The following is a 24,533-nucleotide window of genomic DNA, read 5'->3' on the forward strand; positions in this document are numbered from 1 at the left end:
GAATTATTATTAAACAGCTATAGATCATTTGCACACTGTAAAAGTGTTGAAATCATATGTATGTGTATTGTGTGTGTGAGTCCATACAGAGTATCATACTATTATACTACACAGTGAGAAATCATGAGAACCAGAGCAAAGTGTGAGTTCAGTCAAGCTGTTTTTACTGACCATGCCAAATAGATACAATCAATCCAGCCTTGAAGACATATAGCGACACACAGTTACAGCAAGTACAAACCCCATGTTACGACTCCCAAACTACAGTGCAAACATTTTCAGCGTTTCACTCAAGTCAGTATGACTCAACAACTCGAGCAAATTTTCATCTTTCTGTTTACTCTTTTAATGTTTAAATCCCCCTTGAAAATCATAAACTGACATTCAGAGCACAGTGACACATGCCAAAGCAAAGTGAGACCGCTGGTTAGCCAGAAAGCCCTCGAGCTCATTTCTTCAAAAACCAAATTATGTCCAAATTCTGAACTGCTGCTTCTTCCTACTTTGCCTCCTTGTGATGTGATTTTTTTTTATGCTGTATATATTCACCGTCCTTCATGTATGCATATGTGCTTTTGAGTTGTGCTTAATGAAACAAGAGTGCAATCGGTGCTCTAAACCTAAGAGACTCAAATGCAATGTCACTGATCTACAACTACACTACAGTTAAGGATCTAAAAGTTTCACAGAGAGCCTTAAAATGGCAGAATACAGCAGATCTCCTCACTTTTCAAGCTTTTATACCCTTTTTTTACTCCCCTAGAGAACTGTAGAAAGAAACAAAAGCCTGATTCTACACTTTAAATTCATAAACAATTCAGTGTGATTCACTGAGTTTAGCACACAGACGTCCCCAGACAGACTAAACAATCTTAAAATCGGTGCAGCGAAGAATTAGCATGAGAGCAGTGGACCTAGGGAAATCAATTTTTATTTTTAATTTCGGAAACAGCAAAAGCTCGTGTGTTGTGTGTTGTGTCCTGGTAAATAATCTGTAACTTAAAGACTGAAGAGGCCTTAGACTCTTAGTTCTGACTTGTGTTGGTTTTGACTGAATAGGGCTCTTTAAACTACTGTGTCCAGTGTTACTCAAGCGCATCATATCTTTTCATCTTCCGCAAGGTAACAATTTAGATTACAACTCCCTTCTCCGTAGTCACAGTATAATCGGAAAGAAACTGTGTAATTGGCTGTGTTGCTGCCAGATTGGTAGCGTTCAATGCCAACATCTGATACAAATCATTGCTAAAAGCAAGAAAAACACAGCTTAGTTTCCTTCCTTTTTCTTATTTCATTAGTTGTTTTTTATGATGCTGCTGTTGTACCATGCAGGATAATATAATTTCCTGCTGTCTGACTGAAGGAAGTGCATAAATGAGAGAGCTATAATTTAAATTTTTATCTCTTCCTGACTTGATGCAGCTTTAACTCCTCTCCTAACATCCATGGCTGCTCCTCTTTTCAAAATTTGAAATGTTTGTTTACATGCCACTCCGAACCCCCCCTACCCACCCCCCACCACCACACACTTTCCTTAGAAAAACGATTTCTTTTTGAATTTCAACATCAAGAGTTGGCTAAACTTTGTACAGCTTCTTCAAGCATACATCAATATGAAAACGCATCTTTTCTCTTTGTTCGAGTTGCTATTGAGTTCTTTTTTTTTTCCTGCACTGTTTTGATTTCCTTTTTTTTTTTTTTTAACAACTCACAAAAACTCCCAGTCTTGCTCTTTCTCTCTCTTCCACCTCAGATCCCTCGCTTCACTCGTCTACCGGCAGGCTTCCTCCTTCATTTCCTTGTTCTTCCTCACTTCCTCCGCGTGTTTGTCCTGCCAGACAAACACAGAGACACAGCAACATCAGAGTCATTTGCATTCATGAATATATTAGCATTAATGAAGGAGACGCCAGCAGAGCGAGGGAACGACTCAGCAGCTGCTCATAAAGATTTGAACGGGGGAATGATACAGAATGGGGAGAACTAAAAAGTATTTTCCTCCTCATATAATATTCATAATTACTGATCAAGCTTGTGAACAATGTTAAAATAGAAATGTAAATCTGCTTTATCATGATACTGAAGTCTTGCCTCATTTGCACTCAGGAAAACAGTAAGATTTGGGTGTCAGTAAAAAAGTACTGGTCAAAATTAGTGAAATATATCAAAGTTTAAAGGAATAGTTCACTGTTTTGGGAAACAACACTTTCTTTCTGAGAGTTAGATGAGAAGATTGATGCCACTGAAGCAACATAGTTATGTGCACATCCACAAAACCTCAGTGGGATAGGTGTTGGATAAAAAAAACAATTAAAATAGATACAACGAATACCCACACACTGATTGATACAACTCTCATATTTGTGTGTTAAGCATGGAGTTAGAGCAGGAAGGCCATTAGCCTAGCTTAGCATAAAGACTGGAGCAGGAGGAAACAGCTAGCCGGGCTCTGTACAAAGTTTAAAATGACACCTATCAACACCTCAAAAGCTCACAGATCAACACGTTGTATCTCGTTTGTTTAATCCGTACACAGAGAGAGAGATGTAAAAACAACAACCTGTGGTTTTAGAGGAAGTTACAGGGTGTAACTCTTTCTTGATGAACAACAGTTTATTCATCCTCTTGGACAACAAGAGGCTGCATCTAAAATCACTCCCTATTTACTAGGGCTGTAGTCTGCTGGTCGACTGGTCGATTAGTTGGTCGATATGCTCTCGTCCGACTAAATTCTCATTGGTCGAATAATCTCCGTGTTATTTTCATAAGGAGAAAAGTGCTACATCAACAGCTTTCCAGGATTAATCCATTATTTCCTGCGGCGGGAGGGAAAGACTAACAAATTACCTGTGAAAACAACGGGGGTGTATTCAAAACACCCCCGTTGTTTTCACATCTTTGAACTCGCCCAACCTAATGGAGGCTGCTGGGTCTAACTGTACTCAACGTTTAGTGAACGTACTGAACGTTTACTGAATCTGTGTTTCTCCATAATGATAACAACGAGAACCCCCGCCAGGCCAAAAAAAAAATAATAATATTTGATTGGAAATCGATAGCGTTTGGGAGTCTCTGAGCAACGCTGTTCCGGTACGTGAGTCAACGTCTGTCGTTGCCTGGGAAACCACTGGTCGCGTAGCTCCGTTAAGGAGTATGTTTGCGTAGCGAGCGGGAAAGAGCGAGGGGCAGAGAGGTGACGCTGGATGCGAGCGGTAAGTTGTCAGTCTGGCAGTAAATGTACAGTACAGACTACAGTGTGTCAGTTAATAAATGCTAAAAAGTCACGTCTGTTGTTTCCCCAAATGCTGGAAAAGTGAAGGAGGTTAGCTCCAAAGTTAGCAACAATGGGTTAGCATAACCTGAAGACACAAAACAGACAAATACAGAACAGAGAAATGTGTGGCTGCCGAGTTTACAGTGCACTGTCGACCAAGATTTTCTTTGGTTGACTACAGCCCTACTATTTACTATATAGTGCACTATATTTATCCTCCACCATGTTATTTCAGCGAGTGTGTGAAATGTAATATGGTGCGCTGATAAATTCTCACAATGAAACTGGTGATGATTAATAAACGTGAAATTGTGATTTATTGCTCACTATTGAGTAAACTATGCAGGGCGTGTAGAGTCAGAATAGTGCTCGTGTGAGCGAGGGAGTCATTTGGACACAGCTCAGGAATTCACAGTGCTTGGCTGATGTTCGCCAAGAAATACTTCCAGGATGTAACTCCCCTAAAACCAGAAATTATTGTTTTTACATCTCTGTTTGCATACAGATTAAACACAAGAGACATGATGTTTTATTTAGTGAAGTTAAGAGGTTAGGTAGAATATTGAACTCTGAAGAGAGCCAGGCTATAGCTGTCTCCTCCTGCTTCAAGACTTTATACTAAGTTAGGCTAAACGCCTCCCGTCCAGCTCCTTACTAAACCCCCGGTCATGAGAGTGATATTGATCTGTTCATCTAACAAAAAAGCATACTTCATCATTTCAACATGTCAAACTATTCCATAAAGGCTTATAAGCTTTCTTCACACAGTCCAAACAGTGGAATGACAAACTGAAAACAATAGGGGAGAGAAAAGCCCTAAAAGGCCACAATAGTAATAGAGTTGATGCCAACAAACTAATAGTAATCTCAAATATGCTGCTAGTGCGTCACAGATCACATCTGGGGTCCGATTATTGCAATTACTGCATTATATTGTTCAAAATGGATGTTTTTTGTGTTTTTTTTTTTTACAAAAAGGAGCCCTACAGACAAGTTTGGACCCCAGAGAACAATTGTGGTTTACAGTCTGAAGTAGACATAGTTTGTGGTTTTTGTTGAATTAAAGTGTGACACACTGAAGAACCCTTTTGGTAAAGAATACAGTAGTTATAGGGATGATAATATCAATTGGACGGTACCTTCTCCTGCAGCCTCTCCAGCATCGCGGCCAGCAGAGCCTCCCTGTTCTCCTTGTTGGCCTCCATCTTCTGCTCCAGCTTCTCCTTGGCGTTCTTGATGAAGTTGTTGTTCTCCTCAAAGGCCTTCTGGATCACTTCACGCTCGTGCTCCCTCTTCTCCGCCAAGTGCTTCAGCAGCTCGGCCTCCTGGCACTAGAGGGAGATAGATTCAACAGGTGATTTTTGTCCATGTTACAAAATACTTAAATAAGGATAAAAAAAAAAGAGGAGATTAACTACAATCTTGGAGATCTTAAGCGTTACAGGAGGCACAATAGACATTATGATGTGTGCATGTGTCTAATTTGAGTTATCACACGACAAAAGCAGAAAGTAGACATGACAGTTTGGTCCTTAAAGGCACTTAATAGACAAACACTTGTTAATAGGTGTGTTTGATGTTGCAGGTGTCTGAACGTTCTGCTGCAGGATACATTTCCGAAACTCTGCCTCAGCTATAATTTCCCTCTCTCTTCACCTTTCCCCCTCTCTTCCTCCCCCTCTTTCCACAGTCCTCTCCGCTTGATGAATATAAGCCATTGTGTGTGTGTCCTTGCGTGATTGCCCTTGTACTTTCATGTCCCTCTTTTCATCATCCCACTCTCCCTCCAAGCTCGCCTTTCCTCCCTTCCTATATGCATCCACCGCAACACACCCTCCCTCTTTCCTCTTATCTGTTTCCACCCTTTTCCTCCGGAGTCGATAAATCATTCTGCCCACAAAGAGTGTTGTCAGACGTTTTATGTCGCCTGAATGAGTTACAAATAGCGCAGGTTAAGGTTGCACTTTAGGGTTAGGGTTTGTCCAGCTGGGTTTCTTATGGGCGTCATCATCGTAGACAATCTCAAGTTTGGAAGAACCCCCATGGCTCCGCCTTCACCCCTCACCTTTCGCCTCTCCTCGGCAGCCTCCAGCTTCTTCTGGATCTCCTCCAGGGACGGATCGCGGCGCTGCGGCATGGAGGTGTTGAGCTCTGGCACGCCATCAAAGGACGGGGGCTTGAGGATGACCTCGAAGGCCTGGCCCGATGCCCGCTTGTTCAGCTCAATCACCTCCACGTCTTTGATGACGCACCAACCCAGGTCCACCGCATCTGTGTTGGATCATAGCCATGTTTAGATTTTTTTTATTTACTGTGACTTTTCAATAGAAGGAAACTGTTAAACATAATCAAAATGTGATTTTACATGCGTCTCCTGGCTATGATGGATTTCTTCCTGCGTGATTCATTGATGTCTGTGAAAACAGATTTCTTTTACCTTCTGCCTTGTATGTAGGTTTTTCTGCAGTCTGTGGGTTCAGGCAGGAGCAAAACAGAGACACCAGGGGGAGCTCTTTGACCTTCTCTTTGTAGGCTGAGGACACAAACACACACACACAGACACACACACAAACACACACTTGTGCTGTCATGCTTGACATTGTGTTGACACAAACTTAATGATGAACAAGCATTCAAGGGCTGATGATGTAATTCTCCTTTTCAGTGAAAGTGACGAGTCATTTTCATTGTGTTATTACAACAGTCATAATAATGACAAGATCTATGATTCAGATAGTAAAATTGCACCATGGAGTCATTAGCGGTATACACAGGGAGGAGGAGGAGGGGAGCTGTAAGGTGTGCAGGTTTCTGCTGTGACTGCATTTACCTGCCAGAGTCATCTTCTCACTGCGTATGTAACTCTCCAGGGATGCTGAAGATCCTTCTCAGTCTGTCAGAGACACACACGCAGGGACAGAGAGGGACAGAGAGGGACAGAGAGAGGGAGGATTACATCAAGCATCTTTAAAGGTCACATAATGAAAGCGCGTGTGGCTCAAGAGAGAATTAATAAGACAGAAAAACTGCAGAGCACTTGTGAAAGCTCCTCCCATTAAAGTTAAACTCCACCAATGAGAGAAAAGCTCTGCGTAAGAACTGTTGGCAGAAGTAAAGAATAAATGTAGGCTACCCAGCCAAGGATAGTCTGTCAGTTTTAATAAAGACAGAGAATATCCAGCCAAGGAAGTAAACAAGAATGAATAATAAAAAGAATATCCTCACATAAACTATATTATATTACATTTTGATTTACAGAGGTCCTCATCAGAAAGACTGTGCACATCCTTCCTCATGTGAGATTTCATTAGAAAACATTAAAATAGCTTCTGATTACAGTAGAGGACCCAAAATACTTCAAAGGAACAGTTAGACCTTTTGGGAAATACTCTTATATGCTTTCTTGCCAAGTTGAAGATGGAGCAAGGCGATGGTTAGCTTAGCTTAACTATTTCATCATTGTCATGGTATCGCTGTGAAGTTACCAGGCAACCAGCAGAGACTCCAGGAAGTCACTACTTGCAGCCAAGAAATAGTGTAGGACATAAAAAACGCAACTTGACGTTTTTACATTTCGGTTTTGGTACGAATTAATGAGCTTTAAAGGTGCTAGTAGGTGGATTTTGTTAGCTTTGGACAGAGCCATGCTAGCTGTTCCCCACTGTTTCCGGTCTTTATGCTAAGCTAAGCTAACTGTAATTTGGCCGTAGCTTCATATTTAACGCACAAACATGAGAATGGTATTGATCTTCTCATCTAACTCTCAGCAAGAAAGTGAATGAGCTTATTTCCCAAAATGTCAAACTATTCCTTTAAAGCTTGCTTACCGTTAACACTGTTATATATTGCTGATCTGTGATGCCATGCCCACTTCTGCTTCAGTGATTTCATATGTTTCCCAAAATGCCACTCCCAAATTACAGCCGTGGCACCAGAGCCACAAACTGCTGTAAATCTTCGAGAATATCCAAGAGAGGAAGAGGAAGGTATAAAAAAACAAAGCAAGGAAACAACCACGACACCAGCCGGTTTCACCACCTGCTAAAAATGTACTTCTTTCCTTTAACAGTGCTGCAATATGTGACGTGATCGTGATACATCGACTATTGCCTGTTAATCACATCAAATCTAACTGTTCGACAAAGAGGAAATTAAATTCAACAACAATCCAATTACATTTTTAATGAATTTAAACCACAAATTGAATAGAACTGAATTGCACTATTACGAGAGAGAAACAGCAAAGTAGCAACTGTCTCACCAGACCTTTCTACCACCTACTATCCCTCTGTCTTTCTGCGTCTATCCTCTGACTGTCAGATGGCCTAATCAACACTGAATTGATGAACATCTGATGGATGCTGTAATTCCGTCTCTCTCATTCTACATAGACTTTCAAGACCTTTTAACTAAGTGAACAAAGCTACTGAAGGTAATTTTCCTCAATCTTCTACACTTCAGTGAATAAAACTTGTACCATTATAGACAATTATATTTCTTACCTCATCAAATTAATGATAATGGACAGAACTTTCTGCATCATTGCCACTCATGGTTATACGCAAACAACAAATTACTCAAAGGTTGTGAATCCTTAAATACTTGTTGTTCGCTAATTGGAGAATCTTAAAATGTCAGAATCTAGGAGTGGCCTGCACAGCATGTTGACCTTTTCACAGCTGACTGCACCCACTAATTAAGTATCCCTTAATTCTGGGATCCAGTATCATCAAAACATAAGCCCTCGTATCATGTGGAAACACAACAGAATTAGGCCCAATTCTTTTGTGTTTGTGTGCTGAGGAGTTATACCCGTATTAGAGGGCAAACAAAGATTTGAACATCATGAAACTGATTTCCACTACAGAGACGTGCCGCTGTGTCCCGACGTGAGTCTATTTAATCAAACATCTGTGATGGGACGTGTCTGCCAGAAAGCCCAAATACCCCGCCCGCATCTCAACCGGCTCCCCTTCATCTTCTGAGCAGGGTATTCCACACAGGTGATCATCCAAACAGCACCTGGGACAGTCGTTAATCATTCTGTCTTAATTTCAGCCAAATACAGAATGCACCACGAGGCGAGAGACTTGTCAAGTTAAAGAAAACCTAATGGCAAAGAAGGAAAGCTGTAAATAAAATTAAAATTCTTAAACTGTATTTATCCTTTCAAGATCAGCATGCTACCTGTGCTATCCAGACAGCTGTAGGATGCTATTGCTGGATTAACGGAAGGCTTCGACATTTTGGGAAACACGCATATTCACTTTTGAGCAACTATTTTCTTTGACGAACAACTGTTTTTCCATCTGCCGTCTTCCGTACTTCCATTCACCTTCCGCACTTCTGTGTAGCATCTCTTGGTTACCTGCTTCTATCTATAGCAGTGAGCTCCTGAGTGTGTGTGTGTGTGTGTGTGTGTGTGTGTGGAGAGATGTCTCATTACAGTGTAGAGCACACACTCACCTGACCCTCCTGACATGGCTCCCAGTGGGACACACACACAAGGACACACACACACACACACACGCTCACGTATATATAGGCACATGTAGCAATATGAATGCATGTACAGATACCTGTAAATATACAGTTGCAGGCAAACATACCAATCAGGCAGTAAGGATACTGCTTTGCTGCACTGTTGGAATGCAAACACACACACACAGCTGCTTCTCATCTTATGAAACCACCCAGGTTGCAGATCAATGCACCGCTTCCTGCAGGAGTGAGAGCGCTCCATTTCTTGTTTGTCAATACACAGAAAGAGAGAGAGAGAGAGAGAGAGAGAGGGAGGGAGAGCAGCTTGTACAGGTCTTGGTACACATGGGGAACATTTGGGGTGGTGCTGATGGGAAATTTTGCTGACAGTTATACCACCGAGAGGTTTTTCATTAGGCTATACTATTTTATGATATTCATAGAATTTTTGTCCCAGGAGGTAACTGTTCTTCATCTATGCTGAAGGTAATATTTCTCCTGTGCTTTTGTAAATACCTTGTGGCTTTCTTGTAAAAAAAACATCTATTTTGTCACTCTCAAAAAAGACATAAAAAATATGTTTCCGCTATGTCCCGACACCTCATATAAACCGGATTATAGTCACACTTTTAATAACACTTTTAAACTTAAAACAACACTTTTTTGTCAAGTCGAGTTCCAATTCCAATTCGGAAATGATGATTTAAAACGTAACACTTCATATATCAACACATGCCCTGGAAACTGGAAATGATCTGCGCAGTCAGCAGAAGTCTCATACAACCACAAATAAAACTTCAACATTGTTCCATACTTGCAGTAGTTTTTCTTTCAGCAGTTGCGGCGGTGATATTGCTCTAATGGATATCAAATTTCCTGAAAGTGGATGTCATTGGATTTTCATTTTTCCTGCTGGATTGTACAGAGCACTGATACCCTCAGTGTCCCAGATGAACCTTGAGTTTCCAAAAATTAGAAGTAGAAATTGATTTTTTTTTTTTTTTTGTTGACTTCCATGGATGCAGTATTTGATGTACTACTTACTATATATATATTTTCATATTCATGCATTAAGAATAAACAGTATGTAATAAATATTACCATTTATATCAATCCCAAACACCATCTGATTGATGTTCATCTGCTGTTTACACACCTCTGATTATTTCTAGAAATATTCTGATTGTAAAATTCTGATTTGTCATAGCAGGAGTAGTTATAATGTACTCCAACTTCACACAAAAGTTCCCATATGTCCTACGTCACGAGAATATTAACATTTAGCCCAAAACACCCATCTACATCTGTCATTTTAATGAGGCATTTTGACTCAATTGGTTGGAAGCGAGTTAATGCACAGATTGCTTTGTAAACTGTTTTTCGTCACCCTTTTTTTTTGCATATAAATACACTTACGCACGCAATAATGAAACCTGAACCTTGCACAGCTAAAGGTGAAATATATACAAAACACAGGACATTACATACAAAACCATTCAAAAATATCAGGTGAAGAGGAACTTTTGTCAACTATTAATCACAAATCTTTTATTTGTCTCTTACTCTCATCCTTTCTGTCTTTAACACACATGCACACACACACACCCCTATTTGCTACATAAACACATACAAACTCCCTCATTTTCCTCTCCTGTTCTCTTTCTCTCTCCCTCCTTCCCAAAAATCAGGAACAAAGCTGCATCCTCACATATGGAAGATCAATAATAAATAACACAGGTTATACACCATATACAGTTACTGAGTACACTGAGTCCTCTCCCTCTCCTTCTTCCTCTTTCTCCTGTCAGCAGGAACCACCGCATCATCACTATCCTCACCCTCGCCCCAATACGCCCTACCGACACACTCACTCACAAACACACACACACACAGACACACACATGCACAGACACACAAGCATACAACATTCACTTACACAATAAAACTTAACCTTCAGAGCTCAGAGTGAAATGCAGATGATGTGTGCCGCTGTGTGTTTTGTGATGTGAGTGCTGCAGACTCACCCCCCTCTGTCCCTGTCTTCTCTGCTGCTGATGGTGGACCGGTGACTACGGTTACCCCCGTCTGGATGCACGGATAGAGGCGCCGGGCAACAGCATCAGCAACAGCATCAATGCTGCCTCCATGACATCACCTTAGACATGTCTTATTGGTCTGAGACTCTGCCAGCATCCAAGCCTCACAGCCAATGGGAGCAGGGAGGGAGGATGGGGGGAGGGCCGTCAGCTCTTTGTGGTGTACTGCAGGGTGGGTGGTAGAACCAGTGTTTTATTATGTGGCGCAGGGGTGTGTGATTGTGTGTGTGTGTGTGTGTGTGTGTGCCTTTATATGTGTGTGTATGAACAGTGTATTATGTATGAAGATGCAAGAGTTGAGTCAAGTAGTGTGAGAAATTGGTGAACACTGGTAGTGTGCGTGTGTGTGTGTGTGTGCGTGTGTGTGTGTGTCTCTCAGCAGGGGGCCCAGCTAGGAAGCACGCAGGACACTAAATTATTTAGATCCTAACAGTAAAAACTGGAACCTTTTGCAGTGTGAAGCACATGCGTTCTTGTTACTGCTACTACTGTTAGACCTGCAAGTACTGGTAATTGTACTACTACTGCACTTTCAGAGGCACTTATATTTCTACTATTACCACTATTAAAAACCTTCATTTCATCCTTCTGTTCTGTTTTGTTTGTTGCTTGTAGTCGTATTTTTTCAGCATGTCAGGTTTACATATTCAAGTCCAGTTTGGATGTGCTACAAACATAAGTAGTCACCCAGCTAGTCAAGTTTCTAGTGCTGTTTGTTGGACAAAGCGAACACTTTTAAAATTACACCTAGGCCTCTGGAAACTGGGATGGGCATTTTCCACAATTTCTACTATTAGCAACGGGGATTTCACTTAATGTTACTGACATTTAAGGTAAACTATGTTGTTTTTGTACAAGTTCAGAAGTCTAAAAACAGGCCTGTCATCAGGGCTGCCAACTTCTGACTTCAGCTTGGAGTGAGATTTGTTCCCATAGGGGAGGGGGATCTTTTTGCTAATTTGCTAATATTGGGAAGCATTTTTGATATGCACTCTAAATGTTACACAAATTTATCTTCAAAACATATGATAAGAAAGATTTATGCTCCTTACCGAGTTGCTTCAATCATCCGACACTCCCCACTTTAGTCTCTCATGTCTACCCAAATAGAAGTAAATAAGTCTATGCATGGGTGCCTGGTTATTTTTTAAAATGGGGAGTAAACTTGGAAAGATACAAAATTGTAATTTAAAACAAATTCCCTGCATTTCTACACCACCTAACATCTTGGATTAAGTCAAGAAACGGCCACCTGCACCAGTCTAGATTAGTTAGATTGAGAGTGCTATGAAAACCAAGAATGCATCAAGAACAGTATATAATTGGGTGGATCAGGACAGGGAATGATTATTAGAAGAACGGCTATTTCATATTTGAAATGCTTTTCACCCCATCCAACCCTGCTCCGCCTGAGAAACAGCAACCTGGTGTGCTGAGCTCAGAGTTGCACTGATTTGAGCCAGCTGTGGTGAAGCAGCGTCTCTTATTTGTTGTGAGATTTGAGAGATTGCTTTGAGAGAGATTAGAGGGTGTTGGCAACCCTGTGAAATGTTAACCAAAAATGTAAAATTATATTACTAGATTTCAGCGTTGAGGTACTTACATTCATGATTTTGTTTAGGTATACTGACCTAACCTATTATTGGGAATCGCAAGAAAGTTTCAAGGCGACAGAGACACAGAGCGTCCCTGTAACCATAGTAACTCATTCTCCCTCCAGAAGACTGAGATTACTCTGAGCAGCATGCATGGGAATAAATTACATTATAACAGATTTGTGTACATTTCTTGCTTTTCCCATGATGATGTGAACTCGCGCTGAATAACTCGCTGCTGCACTGCGCTGCTCTGTCTTGTCTGCCCATGCGCTGTCATGGAGTCCGGTGACGATGCATCTGGACACACCGGACTACTGAATGCTCAACCCGGTGGGTGACATACTGCAAGTTGGGCGGTGCTTGGTTTTTGCTCTGCCGTTTTCAACATGGCAGCTGCGTCACAAACTTTGTCATTTTACAGCTAAACAGTACATAAAAGTATGTTTCGGAAAACATTTGAGGCAAATATGTGATCAGCACTGCCTAATTTGATAGTTTGATCGGAGTTTTGCAAGCTGGCTGCATTGTGCTGGACAGACCTCATTTGCATAAAGTTGACGTTGGGTCGTGATTATGTATCCAACATGCACCGCGTGGCCGGATCTCCTGCTCTCCATAGGAAATGAACGTGATCCGTCAACTTGACATCCGTCTACAGATCCAGTGCGTCTGCAGCAGTGTCCTCTTTTGACACCGCAAATTTGTTTTTCATTACGTGAGTCATGAGAGCGTGTGAAAAGTGTCAATTGCATGAGAGTTGGCAGCCCTGCCTTGTAATTGTGTCAAAATTCAAAAAATGTAATCAGTTACTCATTGAAACAGTACTTACATTAGGGACTTTATTAATTAAAAAAGTAATTTGTGACATTATTTATTACATTGATTTTGGTTCTCAGTTTCACAGTTTCATCAGTTTATTCAGAGATAGAAGACATTATTGATTAACAAGCAGCCATCTTACATTCTGGAGGTATTTACTGACTGTCAGCAGTTAGCCTAATGTTAGCCTCTCTGACTGCAAGCAGCACTAGAAATCTGGTTGTTCTCACAGTGAAGCTACAGGGTTCACACACCTTCAGAAGCAACAAAACCAGGTGGTTAACGTTAGCTAGCTAGCTAAAAACACACCACACATAAATAAGACAACTGTAGACAAGAGTTATCAGGAGTCACATTCCTCCTCTTTAGGTGCCTGCCCACACCTCCACCTCCTGTGTGTTATTGAGTAATGCGTTACTGCCCAACAATGATCTCCCTGTATCAGAGTTTTAAAAAAAACAGAATATTTCTTTTCCCAAATGCCTTAATTATTGCCCTGATGTCACACCAGAAAAGCAAAAAAATATAGGTGACCTTTATGGTTTGTCCCCCTGCCTCATTAAATCTCTGCACGCCAATACTGTGTCATCTTGTGGAGTTTTTAAAGTAGTGGGTGTGAACGTCTGTTAAGACTGTTACTAGTACTGTTAGTACTGTAACTGCTGTTGGCAATAGCAAAAACATTGGTGCACCACTACTAATGAAAACAATGCTGTTAAGATATCAAAATAACAATATAAAATGACAAAATAACACGTGGTAACTGAATTAAAAAACAAGACTAGAGGATGGAGGACAAACACTGAAGAAAAGCAGAGATAAAGTGACGTATCAGTTGTTGCCGCCCTTTGATCCTGTATTCAGCTCACACAACCTACATGATGTCACCACGCTGTCCGCAGGCTCAGGAGATGAAAGAGCCGTGTGCTTACAACAGTGGGAGAGAGAGAGAGAGAGAGAGATGCACGAGGTCACATTAGGGTGTGTCCTGTTGTCGCTGTCTCCTCTCCTCTCCTCTCCTCTCCTCTCCTCTCCTCCTCCTCTCCCCTCACCAGCCTCCACTGACAGTAAATGCACGTGTGACATTAGACATCGCACACATCCTGGAAATGAGATCACTGGGGGGAAAGAGAGAGACAAGTGAGCGAGAAGGAGGAAGGGGGAGTGGGGGGGGGGGGGGGGGGGGGGGGGGGGGGGGGGGGGGGGGTGAGGAAGAGGAGGAAATAAGATCAAACAGATTTCAGTTTGAGTGATTCTAGGAGAAGAAAGATAAGAGGAAAGGAGAGCAGAGGAAAAAATAAGAAACAGGGAAGCATATGGAAACACCCACGGGAGATGAGACAAGTTGGGAGGAGAGGATGGGTAAAAAAAAAAAAAAAAAATGCTCTCGGGACGTACGATGAAGAATCGCCCGTTTTACACAACATGAAAGCAGCTGAATATTGGAATGAGGAGGAGAAATCTTCAGATCAGATCCTTGTGTCTAGAAGGAATAAAAATCTGCAAGTCTGGGAGGCTGCAGTGCTGCCAGGAAACAAACTGCAATAACACTGAGGGAGGATATACAGTATATTTAGATATGAAATAAAAATCAGGAAAAAAAAAAAACATCAAGATTTGGATTGTTTTGGATTTGGATTTCTGCTCTCGTTGAAAGAATGCAAATAAAGCTGACGCAGCTCTTTGTAGCACGCTCAATCAAAACTAATATCCTGAAAGCGCTTAAAGACCTGGACACACACACACACACACACACACACACGCCCTCTCCACTCTGTGCCGCAAGCCCTCATGGCCTGTAAAAACATAAACAGTTACAGTAGCTTAGCGGCGGCACGAGAGTCCTGATCTAAAGTCTGACATCATCTCTCAGTGTCTCAGGATGAGATCATCCTGTATAACTACTGGCCTTACTCACTCAACTGAAAGTGTTTCTGTGTGTGTGTGTGTGTGTGTGTGTGTGTGTGTGTGTGTGTGTGTGTGTGTGTGTGTGTGTGTGTGTGTGTGTGTGCATCCATGAGTGCAAAACGGGTTGTGTGTGTAAGTTTTCTGAAAATGGGACTCGGTGTGTGCATGTCTGTGCTCGTGCAGGTGTCCATTGTGGCATAATTAGATTACTGGTAAAATACTCTACAGAGTGATCTAATTGAAGCTGAAGGGCTTTTACTAGCATTGATTCGGACAGTCAGGGTCTGGTATCAAGGGGAAACACAGTAAGTACACCCACCTCTACAGAAAAGTGAAGTGTAATCCTTTTTTCCCCCTAAAAACTATAAAAGAATTTGGCTTGAAGAGCGTCCAGCTCAGCTGAAACTGTGGGATAAATGGTTTAGGTCTCATATAAACAGCTGCAAAAAATTGTACTCTGCATTATTGCTACATCGACAGAAATCACACACAATGCAGATGTTTAGTACAAATCAGCATAACATGGTTTGATCAAAATACTCATGAAGTGTTGTTTCAAAAAAAAGGGAAAAAAAAGCCCTGAAGTCGTCTTGACCTGTTTTTACTGTAAGACTTCAGCTTCTCCATGTTGCACTTGTCGAAGAACAGCCTGTCTGTTACCATGGGAACAGGGAACAGACAAGTACAATGAGAGCAGAGTGATTGACTGCCAGGGAGTATATGTGTCTGCATATGCATATAGAAGTTTTACATTTGCATGGGTGACGACTCTTTTTGTTTGTTTTACATTTTTATATTTTATACATGTTGATCTACAAAGGTAGCTGGTTCACAGGTTAAAAACAGGACTCTGCAGTTATAGTCTGGAGCAAGAATATCCAACTCATAAAATAAGAACCGCCTTAGAAAATAAAAAAAAGGCTTTACATATTCCAAAATCCCAAATAGTAACATCTGAAATTACATCAGTCTGTACTTGAAGGGACATCAAAGGAGAGGCTGCTGCAATCATTACAAATTACAAGACACACTGTAGATTGTCAGCTTTATTATTCTGCTTTGCTTGTGAGATTCTGCTTAAATTGTGGCTCCAGATTAAGGTCTACTGGATGTCTTATAGTCTGAGAAAATACAGCACTTTAAATCTTAAATGGGTCTTGAAACATCATCTTCCATCACTGTGTCCTGTAACTTGTCTTGGCACACTTGACAAAACACCAGCACTTTGAAATATATATTAAATTAAGGCCTACGCTTTGTGTGTATTCTCATACTTAGACTTAATCATGCAAAACAAACTTCTTGTGGGGCAATGAAAGTTTCCATTAAGGCACAATCAGCAATCCAACAGCACAAAATACCCAGCCACTTATATTTTTATTGGTCCACTGTAAATAGTCTCATATTCAACATTTAAGTTGTTTTTCCAAGACATAAAATTTGCTGACGGGGCAAGATAATTCAGTTTGCTTCCTGTGCAGTTTTCCATCGCCCTTCAACTAACATATTTATTTTACAGATTATTTCAACCAGATCCAAGGTCAGTGCTCTCTACATTAGTGCCACACACATGGATCATATATAGGATGTGAGGAGACATAATAATTCATAATTAATAAAGATGGGACACATATTGCTTGCATTTTTAAACAAAACAAGGCTCTTTTAGATAAAACACATGGCTTAATCCAGACATCCTTTAAAAATATACACCAAATTCCATTATATTTATATATATTTGGATATACTGTACATTGCTGATTGATTTAAAAATTCTTTGACATACAATAATATGAGTTTTCAGTGGCCTTCATGTGTACTGGGCCAGAACAGCTGGACATATGGCCATAAAATGAAATAATGAAATGAAATTATGAGCCATATTGTGGTCGGGCATGAGCTGCTGCCGTCTTTACTGTGATTGATTACAACATCCGAGCAGTAAAAGTTATTCATTAAAAATGTGAAGACTTGCATCAAACCTACAGCGAAGACCGCGGCTGCCATTTGTAGAGCACTTTGTGTGAGGAAAAGGCCGTTAAAAATGTTTTAATCCTGATCATTTTAATCATTTAAAATTCAGCATAGATTTTGGTGGGAAAATTTTGAAAGAAAGGGACAATTTTCTGTTGTATAGTCACAGTTTTGTCTTGTTGCAGTGCCATCTTCTGGCCAATCACAATCATTCTTTAGGTCTAACATAAACACAGTATATACTGTGTCCACTGGACAGACAGAGCATTTCAAGCCTAGATCATTGGCTAGTCCCAGTGTACCTTCTATACAGCACAGGTAAAAAAAAAATATCAGACATCTGCTCTTATATATATTCCTTTTTGTCTTTTGTAACACCTTAAGTCTTGAGATCAAGAGTGAAGTGCGTCTTTTCTGATGTGTGTGTGTATGTGTTCTGATAGATTTTACTGAGTTACTGTTCTCTTTATGCAGTGCAGATGTTAAACACAGGGGCAACATGTGTGTGTGTGTGTGTGTTAGACAAGTCCCTGTGAAGCGAGGGTCAGAGGTGTAAAACGAGAGCTTTCCACTGATGGGATGCTGTGACAGTTATGACTCTCCTGTGTGATGGACGTGATGTACGGGTCAGCGAGGATGAGGCATTCCTCAAAGACATTGTTGTTTTATGGTTTTCTGTGAACATGACGAACACTTGCTTGCCACTCTCTCTGAAGCCTGTATGTTGTGATGTAAAGAGAGTGAACAGTTCATGTTAAGTTTGTGGGTTTTTTTTTTTTTTTCAGCGAACATGATAAACATTTACTGTACCTACCTGTCCGCTGAAGCCTGACTAATGTTGCTGCCGTCTCTGCAAATTATCATCATGTGTAGAGGAAGAAGTGACAGAGTTGATTTCATGGTGTTCAGAGAAGGAAGGTTTAACTGTCACTCACCTGTGTGTGTGTGGTTGTAGAGTTTTTTGGTGTACTTTTAAGTATTTTTGTCTTTTCTTTGCATTCAATGAAAAACTGGTAAAGTACATGTGCATCAAATATTGTACAAAACATCAATACTGCTTTTAGAAAGTAAACATTAAGTTAAATTGTTTTCCCCTCCTACATTTGCTTTGTTTTCAGTGCATGGAAAACTACTGGAATTATTTAACTCAGCCAGTTTTATATGGAGTCCCAAAGTGTCCAATATTGAATAAATAAATAAAGACATTATGAAAACATTTTTAAAAAGTGACATCATGGGATAAAAAGTGATACAGAATAAATTGAGAAAAATGCCTTTATGTATTAAAAACGTTTGAAAAAGGGAATTCTGAAATGAAAATAAAAATCTATAATGAAATAAAAGTCAACTTCAATTAAAAGCTGTTAATGTGAAAATGAGAATGATGACATGACATTTCATAATAAGTTGAACTTGAATACATATAACAATTTATTGGTTTATTTATGTAATTCACACAATTAAATACTGTGATTATTTATTCCATAGTCTCATTTATTTTATATTAAACACTTTTGGACTCCATAGTTTTACTCTTCTCTCATTTCAAATGAATTCCTATTGAATTTTTGTATTGTAATTTTTACACCAGTTTATATATCTTGAATAAATTACTGTAAAATATCAGCAAATTATCACCGCTGCTACATGAGCTACTGTTTCCATACGTGCTTCTAAAATAAACTAAACTCAAGTAAACTAAAATAAACTATTATTGTAGCTCCTCTGTCACCCTCTGGCGCCTGAGAAATGGATGACTCCATTCTGCACCAGCCATAGCTTACTTCATTATATGCAATGATCCTAACTTCCCCACTGCAGTTACAGCATCCACTGCAGGGAAATATTACCTGATGTAGTCATGATTACCCACAACACTGACAGCATCATTACACAGACGCTGTATAGTTTTATTTCAGTATACATTTGACCATTTAAACATATAGCAGTTTGTCTTAATTGCTTCATACGACCCAGTCTAACCTACTTACAGTGTAATTGTCACTTGTAGTCACCAGTTGCCTGCAGCAGGTTGGTCTGTACTTGTATGTGTGTAGTAGTATTGTAGTATTGAATGTGTTGTAGTATGCACATTTTTGTAAACACAAACAAAGGAAATTTCCCTAGAAAGTACAGTTACAATGATGATCTAATGATGCAGAGTCTAACATCAGCTTAAAAATGCATATAACTCTGTTTTGGATTCACTGAAAACTGTGAAAATGACCACAATGATCTCAGCCGGAGACACAAACAACACTGGACACCAACAGGTAAAAACAGTGGAGAGCTTGAACCATGTTGTCTCTAAAAATATAGCAGACATTTCTGGCAAAGGAAAGCAATCTTCTTGTAATTTAATGTGGAATGTAAAAAAGAATGTATAATTATCTTACATATTCGTCCTTCTCTAAGTGCTTTTGATTCATCTGAACAGAAATTTAAAAATCCTCAATGGTTACAAACATGACTTGTTAAAATGAAATCAAAGTGAGTGCTCTCCAGTTTGGTCTGCCTGCAAGCTGTATCCAAATGAAAAGCTTTAAAGTTCAGTTTTCAATTTAAAAATGTGATGGTTATAGTGTAGAGTACGAGAAAGTTGACCTACTTTCTCTGCACTGCACCATCAATGAGCCATCAAATCCATATGGACAACATACGGAGTCTTTTATGCTCTTTATTGGCCGAGAGAAACAGAGCAGGTCAAATCTATTTATAACTTCATGTGTGTCTCTTACAAGATGTGTGCTTCTCAATCTCCAAAGTATTAAAAATGGACCATATGAAAACTATTCTTTTTTTAATAGACAATTTAACATTTTATGTTCTCTGTTAAAATATATTCTGACTCACACGACTTAGATAAACACCACGCCCGAGTCTCCAGCTGTGTCTTGCAGTCTTTTGTCAGTGAGGATCTTTCCTAGCTGTTGGAAAGTCTAGAAGAGCTGCACGATTGGATTATTTTTTCCCTACTGAAGTTAGCAGAGAGCTAATCAGAAGTTAGCCGGCTCGGCTGGTGGAAGTCTCTAGCGTGCATGTTCTGTCCATAGAGCATGCGCAGTATGCATTCAAACCCGAGTGCAGATTAAAAAACTCTGGTATACTGTGAAATACAGAGATTTATCTGGCGGTGATTGGCTTGATTAGCATCGTTCAGCAAGAGCTTGAATGTAACGTTCATTTATATGTAAAAGTTCCACACTGCAGGTTTAAGAAATGCAACAGTGACCAGCTACCAACTCAAAAGTTGGGCTGAACTTCACTAATACAATGTAATGTTAAATCTGCACTAAGTGATTTTTTGGCCACTTGTAGGCAGCACAACAAACTGTGAAAACAACATTGATGTAATTTCACCTTATAAAGTTAATATGGCCAATGTGTCTGAAAACAGTTGCCTATGTATGTAATATAAGTCCGATATTCACTCTCAGCTGGCACTTAGCTGGTAAATGTTCACCAGCTAGTCGCTAACTTTGTCTGTCTGCCGTTTAGTGCTCGGCATAGTATACAACACATTTATCAAAGCTTTTTCATTAAAAAAACTAACTGCCTGCTGAGTCTGAAAACCATGCTTAACCCAAACTATAAAGATGCTAGCTGTAAAAACCAAAACAATAAGCTGAAAGACGCTAAAATGTGAGGTAGAGTATAATAAACAGTGTAATCATCCTTTAATAAACTGTTTTCATGAGGCTTTCTAGGTGACGTGTTATTTTAAGTCCATTCAACAATGGGAGGGGTTGTGTGTATGTGTGTGTTTGTTTTAGGGTAAGTACATGTGTATTGTAGGGTAATCACTGAAGCTTATCAGTAAGGAACGACACTCAAGAGGTGTGTGATGTGTTTTAAAAGATGCATAGCGAGCAGATGGGTGAAAGGCTGACAGACGGACACCTCCCCACTGACAACTGCAACACTTACTTTGTTCTCTGTTTTTCTTCCAAAAGACAACCGACCAGGACGAGTGACCTCCGAACAGCGGGGGAGAAAGACAAAAAGACAGACGAGTTGAAAGACAGAGAAAGAAAAGCAGATTAAGAAAACAAAAGGAGACAAAAAGAGAAACAGAAATAGTGAATGAATAAGTAACATCAAAACCTACACACACTTATGCACAAAATACACCCACCCACTCATCCTCCGCTCCGGCTCCGACTATCAAACACACCAGACTGGCCTGTCAACTTGTTTCCCCCCACCTGTTTAATAAATGACTTCAACCTCCCCCTACTGTAACAAAAGCATATTTTAAGTCAGCATCCACAATTAGAAACAGATCCAGGTGGTGACCCACTGAACAAACAAAGAGTCTGGGTCACACGGGGCTGACCTTTGACCCCTCTGGCAAATAGGTTTAACATTTTTCTCCAGGGGATGGCACAAGGTCTTTTTTTTTCTTTAGACTTAGCATGTGTTTTGGGGGCTACTGTCAAGGCTCATTTAACAAAATTTACCCTCCATTTAAGGCTACTGTTAACCTCTTGCCAAGTGGCTGTGAGTGAATAATGGTGTTGAACCTCAGCTGCGAACTGTGGTGAGTTACTAACGTCAACAGTGGACTGAGAGGAAATTTGGGGATTTGCAGAGCACTATAGCAAAGTTAGTGTGTAGATCTTTTATGAATGTAAGACTCATTGTTTAGTGTATTAAAGATGCTCTAATCAATATTTATATATTAACAATGGATCAAAGGACTAATGTGTAATTATAGTGACAAACTCACAGAGAATTATCACCCGACTTTGCAGTTCCCCTCAGCTTTATGGAGCATTTTTAGCACCTTTCAGCTTTTTTTTTCTGTTTTTTCAGTCTCACAGTTCTTATCAGTGTTGTTTCCAGATGCAGCAGGCAGCTGTTTTTAGTGAAAAAACCCACTATACACTTACATGCCTAACATCACACAGCAAACAGACGAAGTTAGCGACTAGCCAGCTAACATAGTGAAGTATTTAGCAGCTAAAGAGCAATATATTCCCCTCAAGAGTTGGTGGAGACCAAAACAAAGCTAAAAGAAGAGTGAATGTTGGACTCACATTCATCACGTCACCATAAACACAACTTAAAATAAAAGATAATGTTGCTCTGTGTCTGCTGAATGTGTAAAGGTGTAAAAAAAAAAAAAGTTCACTATAACTTAACACCATATAAAGTGATTAATATGCCCCCAAGAGGCAAAAAATCAACTCATGCAGGTTTAAGTCAAATTGGAAAACTCCTGGCTGCTATATGATGGGATAGTAAATCAAACATACTGTACTAAAGAAGAAGAAATTCTAATTCTGGCCTTAAAAAATGTCTGTTTGCTTAGGGTTGAGTTACAAATGTTTCTGAGAAGGCGAGAGAGAACATCAAGAATGAAAACAACATGAAAAGTTAAAAAAAAAAAACGAAAACAAAAATAAAAAGAACAATTGCTTTCTGTATCTGTTTCTTTTCTTCTTCTTTTGTCTTCCTTCTGTGCTAAAAATGTTGTTGTACTCTCCTGTGGTCCAGCGGAGAATGCTGAGAATTTGGATCTTCAACACAATATAACAGTTCCATTGTGTTGGCTTCTTTTAAATTTTGTGCCCCACAAGTTCGCCTCAACCTCTTGAAATTCCTCCACCATGTCAGTCTGGGGTCTGTGTTTTATTTTTAGATATAATCATGTTCCATCAATTAACCATTACTTTAACAATCTATTCTTCATTTTTCTGCCAAAATCAACTTATACTGCCTTTCATGCTCGGACTGAGCTATTTCATTTCATGTTAGCCATATGGTTTGAATGAATCTTGCTTTTATAGCTAGTTGCTAAATGGGACATGTCAACCTGTAATGTCAGAGTACAAAAACATATCAAATGTACTTGCATAATCTGAAAGTATGTCCAAGTCTTACCTGATTTTCAGCCAATACACCTTAATCTCGCAAGACAGCACAGATGATAAATAGCATAAAGGAGACTAGTATGCAGGTTGGTGCTATATGTTTTATGAGGACAGGAAAAGCAATTAACTGTGTCACTGATAACAAAAAAAAAAAAAAAAAGCGTTTGAGGATCATAAGTCTTCCCAACCCAAAGGAATTGGGTGAAGAAGTCAGAACAGACCATCCTGCATTAGTTCAGGCCATTCACTGGGGGGCAAACGCAGATGTGTGTTCTTGGAAAAGTGAATTCCCCCCTCTGATCCCGGGGGCCTGTCGGCTGACCACCACATTCTCATAAACCAAGGCCAGACCTCTGCCACGCCTTTGATCACCTTACACCTTGAAGAAGTGCTTTACATATATCATCACTTTAAAGGGGGCGCTCAGTGATCAGATGATCCGCCGCATTCCTCATGTCTTCCATCATGGTGTTTTCTTGGAAGGAGTTAGTATTTCTGAGTGCACCTTCACAAACACAAAAAGCATTGTATTACAAACTGCCAGCTTTGCAAAAGAAAGTTACCTGTCAAGGTAAATTTGAAAAACTGTTTTTCCTCCATGTTAGAACAGGGAGTGAATACTTGTGAGTATTGCATGTTATATAAGAAAAAAACAAAAATAGCATAGTCTTATTATTTAAGAGTGCTGTAGCTGCAATAGTTTTATATTATATCAATGTTTTACCATCCTCACCACTGCACAGAGATAGGAAGATCTTCAAGATATGCCTCCTTAAATCTGCATTAATATTTTTTTTGGCCACACAGGGACAGCATAACAAGATGTAAACTCAACAAATTATCACGTTATAAAGTTGAGCACATAGTTGTCCATTTACTGTATACATTCAGCAGACATGGAGCAAGATCAGCATTCATTTGGAGTCATGTTCCTGTCCACCTGATGGGTTTAAGTCCAATATTCACTCTCCTTTTCGACCTGTTCTCCACCAACTCTTGCAACTCTTAGCCAGCTGTTATGAACAGCATTTTTTAAATAGCAATGATAAACTTGAGTTTGCCAAACCAAAATCATTGGAGAAATCAGAGAATTTAAACCTTAAAATGTGTACTGATTTGTCTTTGAAAACAGCTGTGGGCTACTTAAAATGATATCAGATCATTTTTTTGGACTGCAACATTGACATATCACCTTATAAAGTTAATATAGCAAATATGTTAGCAAACAGAAATCCAGGAGATGTCTAGCGTAACATTCATCTGGAGTCATGTTTCTATTTTCTATTCCCTCTCCTTTTCTGGTCTCTTACCAACTCCTGAGGGAAATGTCTGTCTTTAGCTACTAAATGCCCCACTAAGTTCACCAGCTAGTCACTAACTTTGTCTGTTTGCTATTTGTAGTGAACAGAGGGTTGTTAGAGCTTTTTAGCTGAAAACAGCTGCCTGCTGTGTCTGCAAACGACGTTGAAAAGAGCTGTCAGAGGCAAACGGTGAAGTTATGGGCCAT

At 39.9% G+C, this 24,533-nt stretch overlaps 1 protein-coding gene across 3 annotated transcripts; it reads right to left on the reverse strand.

The window, feature by feature from the left end:
- Nucleotides 1-147: 147 nt before the first annotated feature.
- On the reverse strand, nt 148-15,187 carry stmn4 (stathmin-like 4). 3 transcript variants are annotated; one of them, XM_042390843.1, is made up of 7 exons: nt 15,005-15,187; nt 7,102-8,943; nt 6,105-6,167; nt 5,712-5,807; nt 5,340-5,545; nt 4,414-4,605; nt 148-1,831 (listed from the first exon to the last, which is right to left on the reverse strand). In XM_042390843.1, exons 3-7 carry the CDS (start codon nt 6,115-6,117, stop codon nt 1,772-1,774), a joined length of 567 nt encoding a protein of 188 aa, XP_042246777.1. In that variant the 5' UTR covers nt 6,118-6,167; nt 7,102-8,943; nt 15,005-15,187; the 3' UTR covers nt 148-1,771. The 3 variants fall into 3 exon arrangements, with proteins under 3 accessions (XP_042246777.1, XP_042246776.1, XP_042246775.1); XM_042390842.1 differs by lacking the exons at nt 7,102-8,943; nt 15,005-15,187 and adding an exon at nt 10,780-11,911; XM_042390841.1 differs by lacking the exons at nt 7,102-8,943; nt 15,005-15,187 and having other exon boundaries at nt 5,712-6,940.
- Between the last annotated feature and the right edge of the window lie 9,346 nt (nt 15,188-24,533).

This window comes from Thunnus maccoyii, chromosome 17, assembly GCF_910596095.1.
Source record: "Thunnus maccoyii chromosome 17, fThuMac1.1, whole genome shotgun sequence".
Classification (NCBI taxonomy): Eukaryota; Metazoa; Chordata; class Actinopteri; order Scombriformes; family Scombridae; genus Thunnus; species Thunnus maccoyii.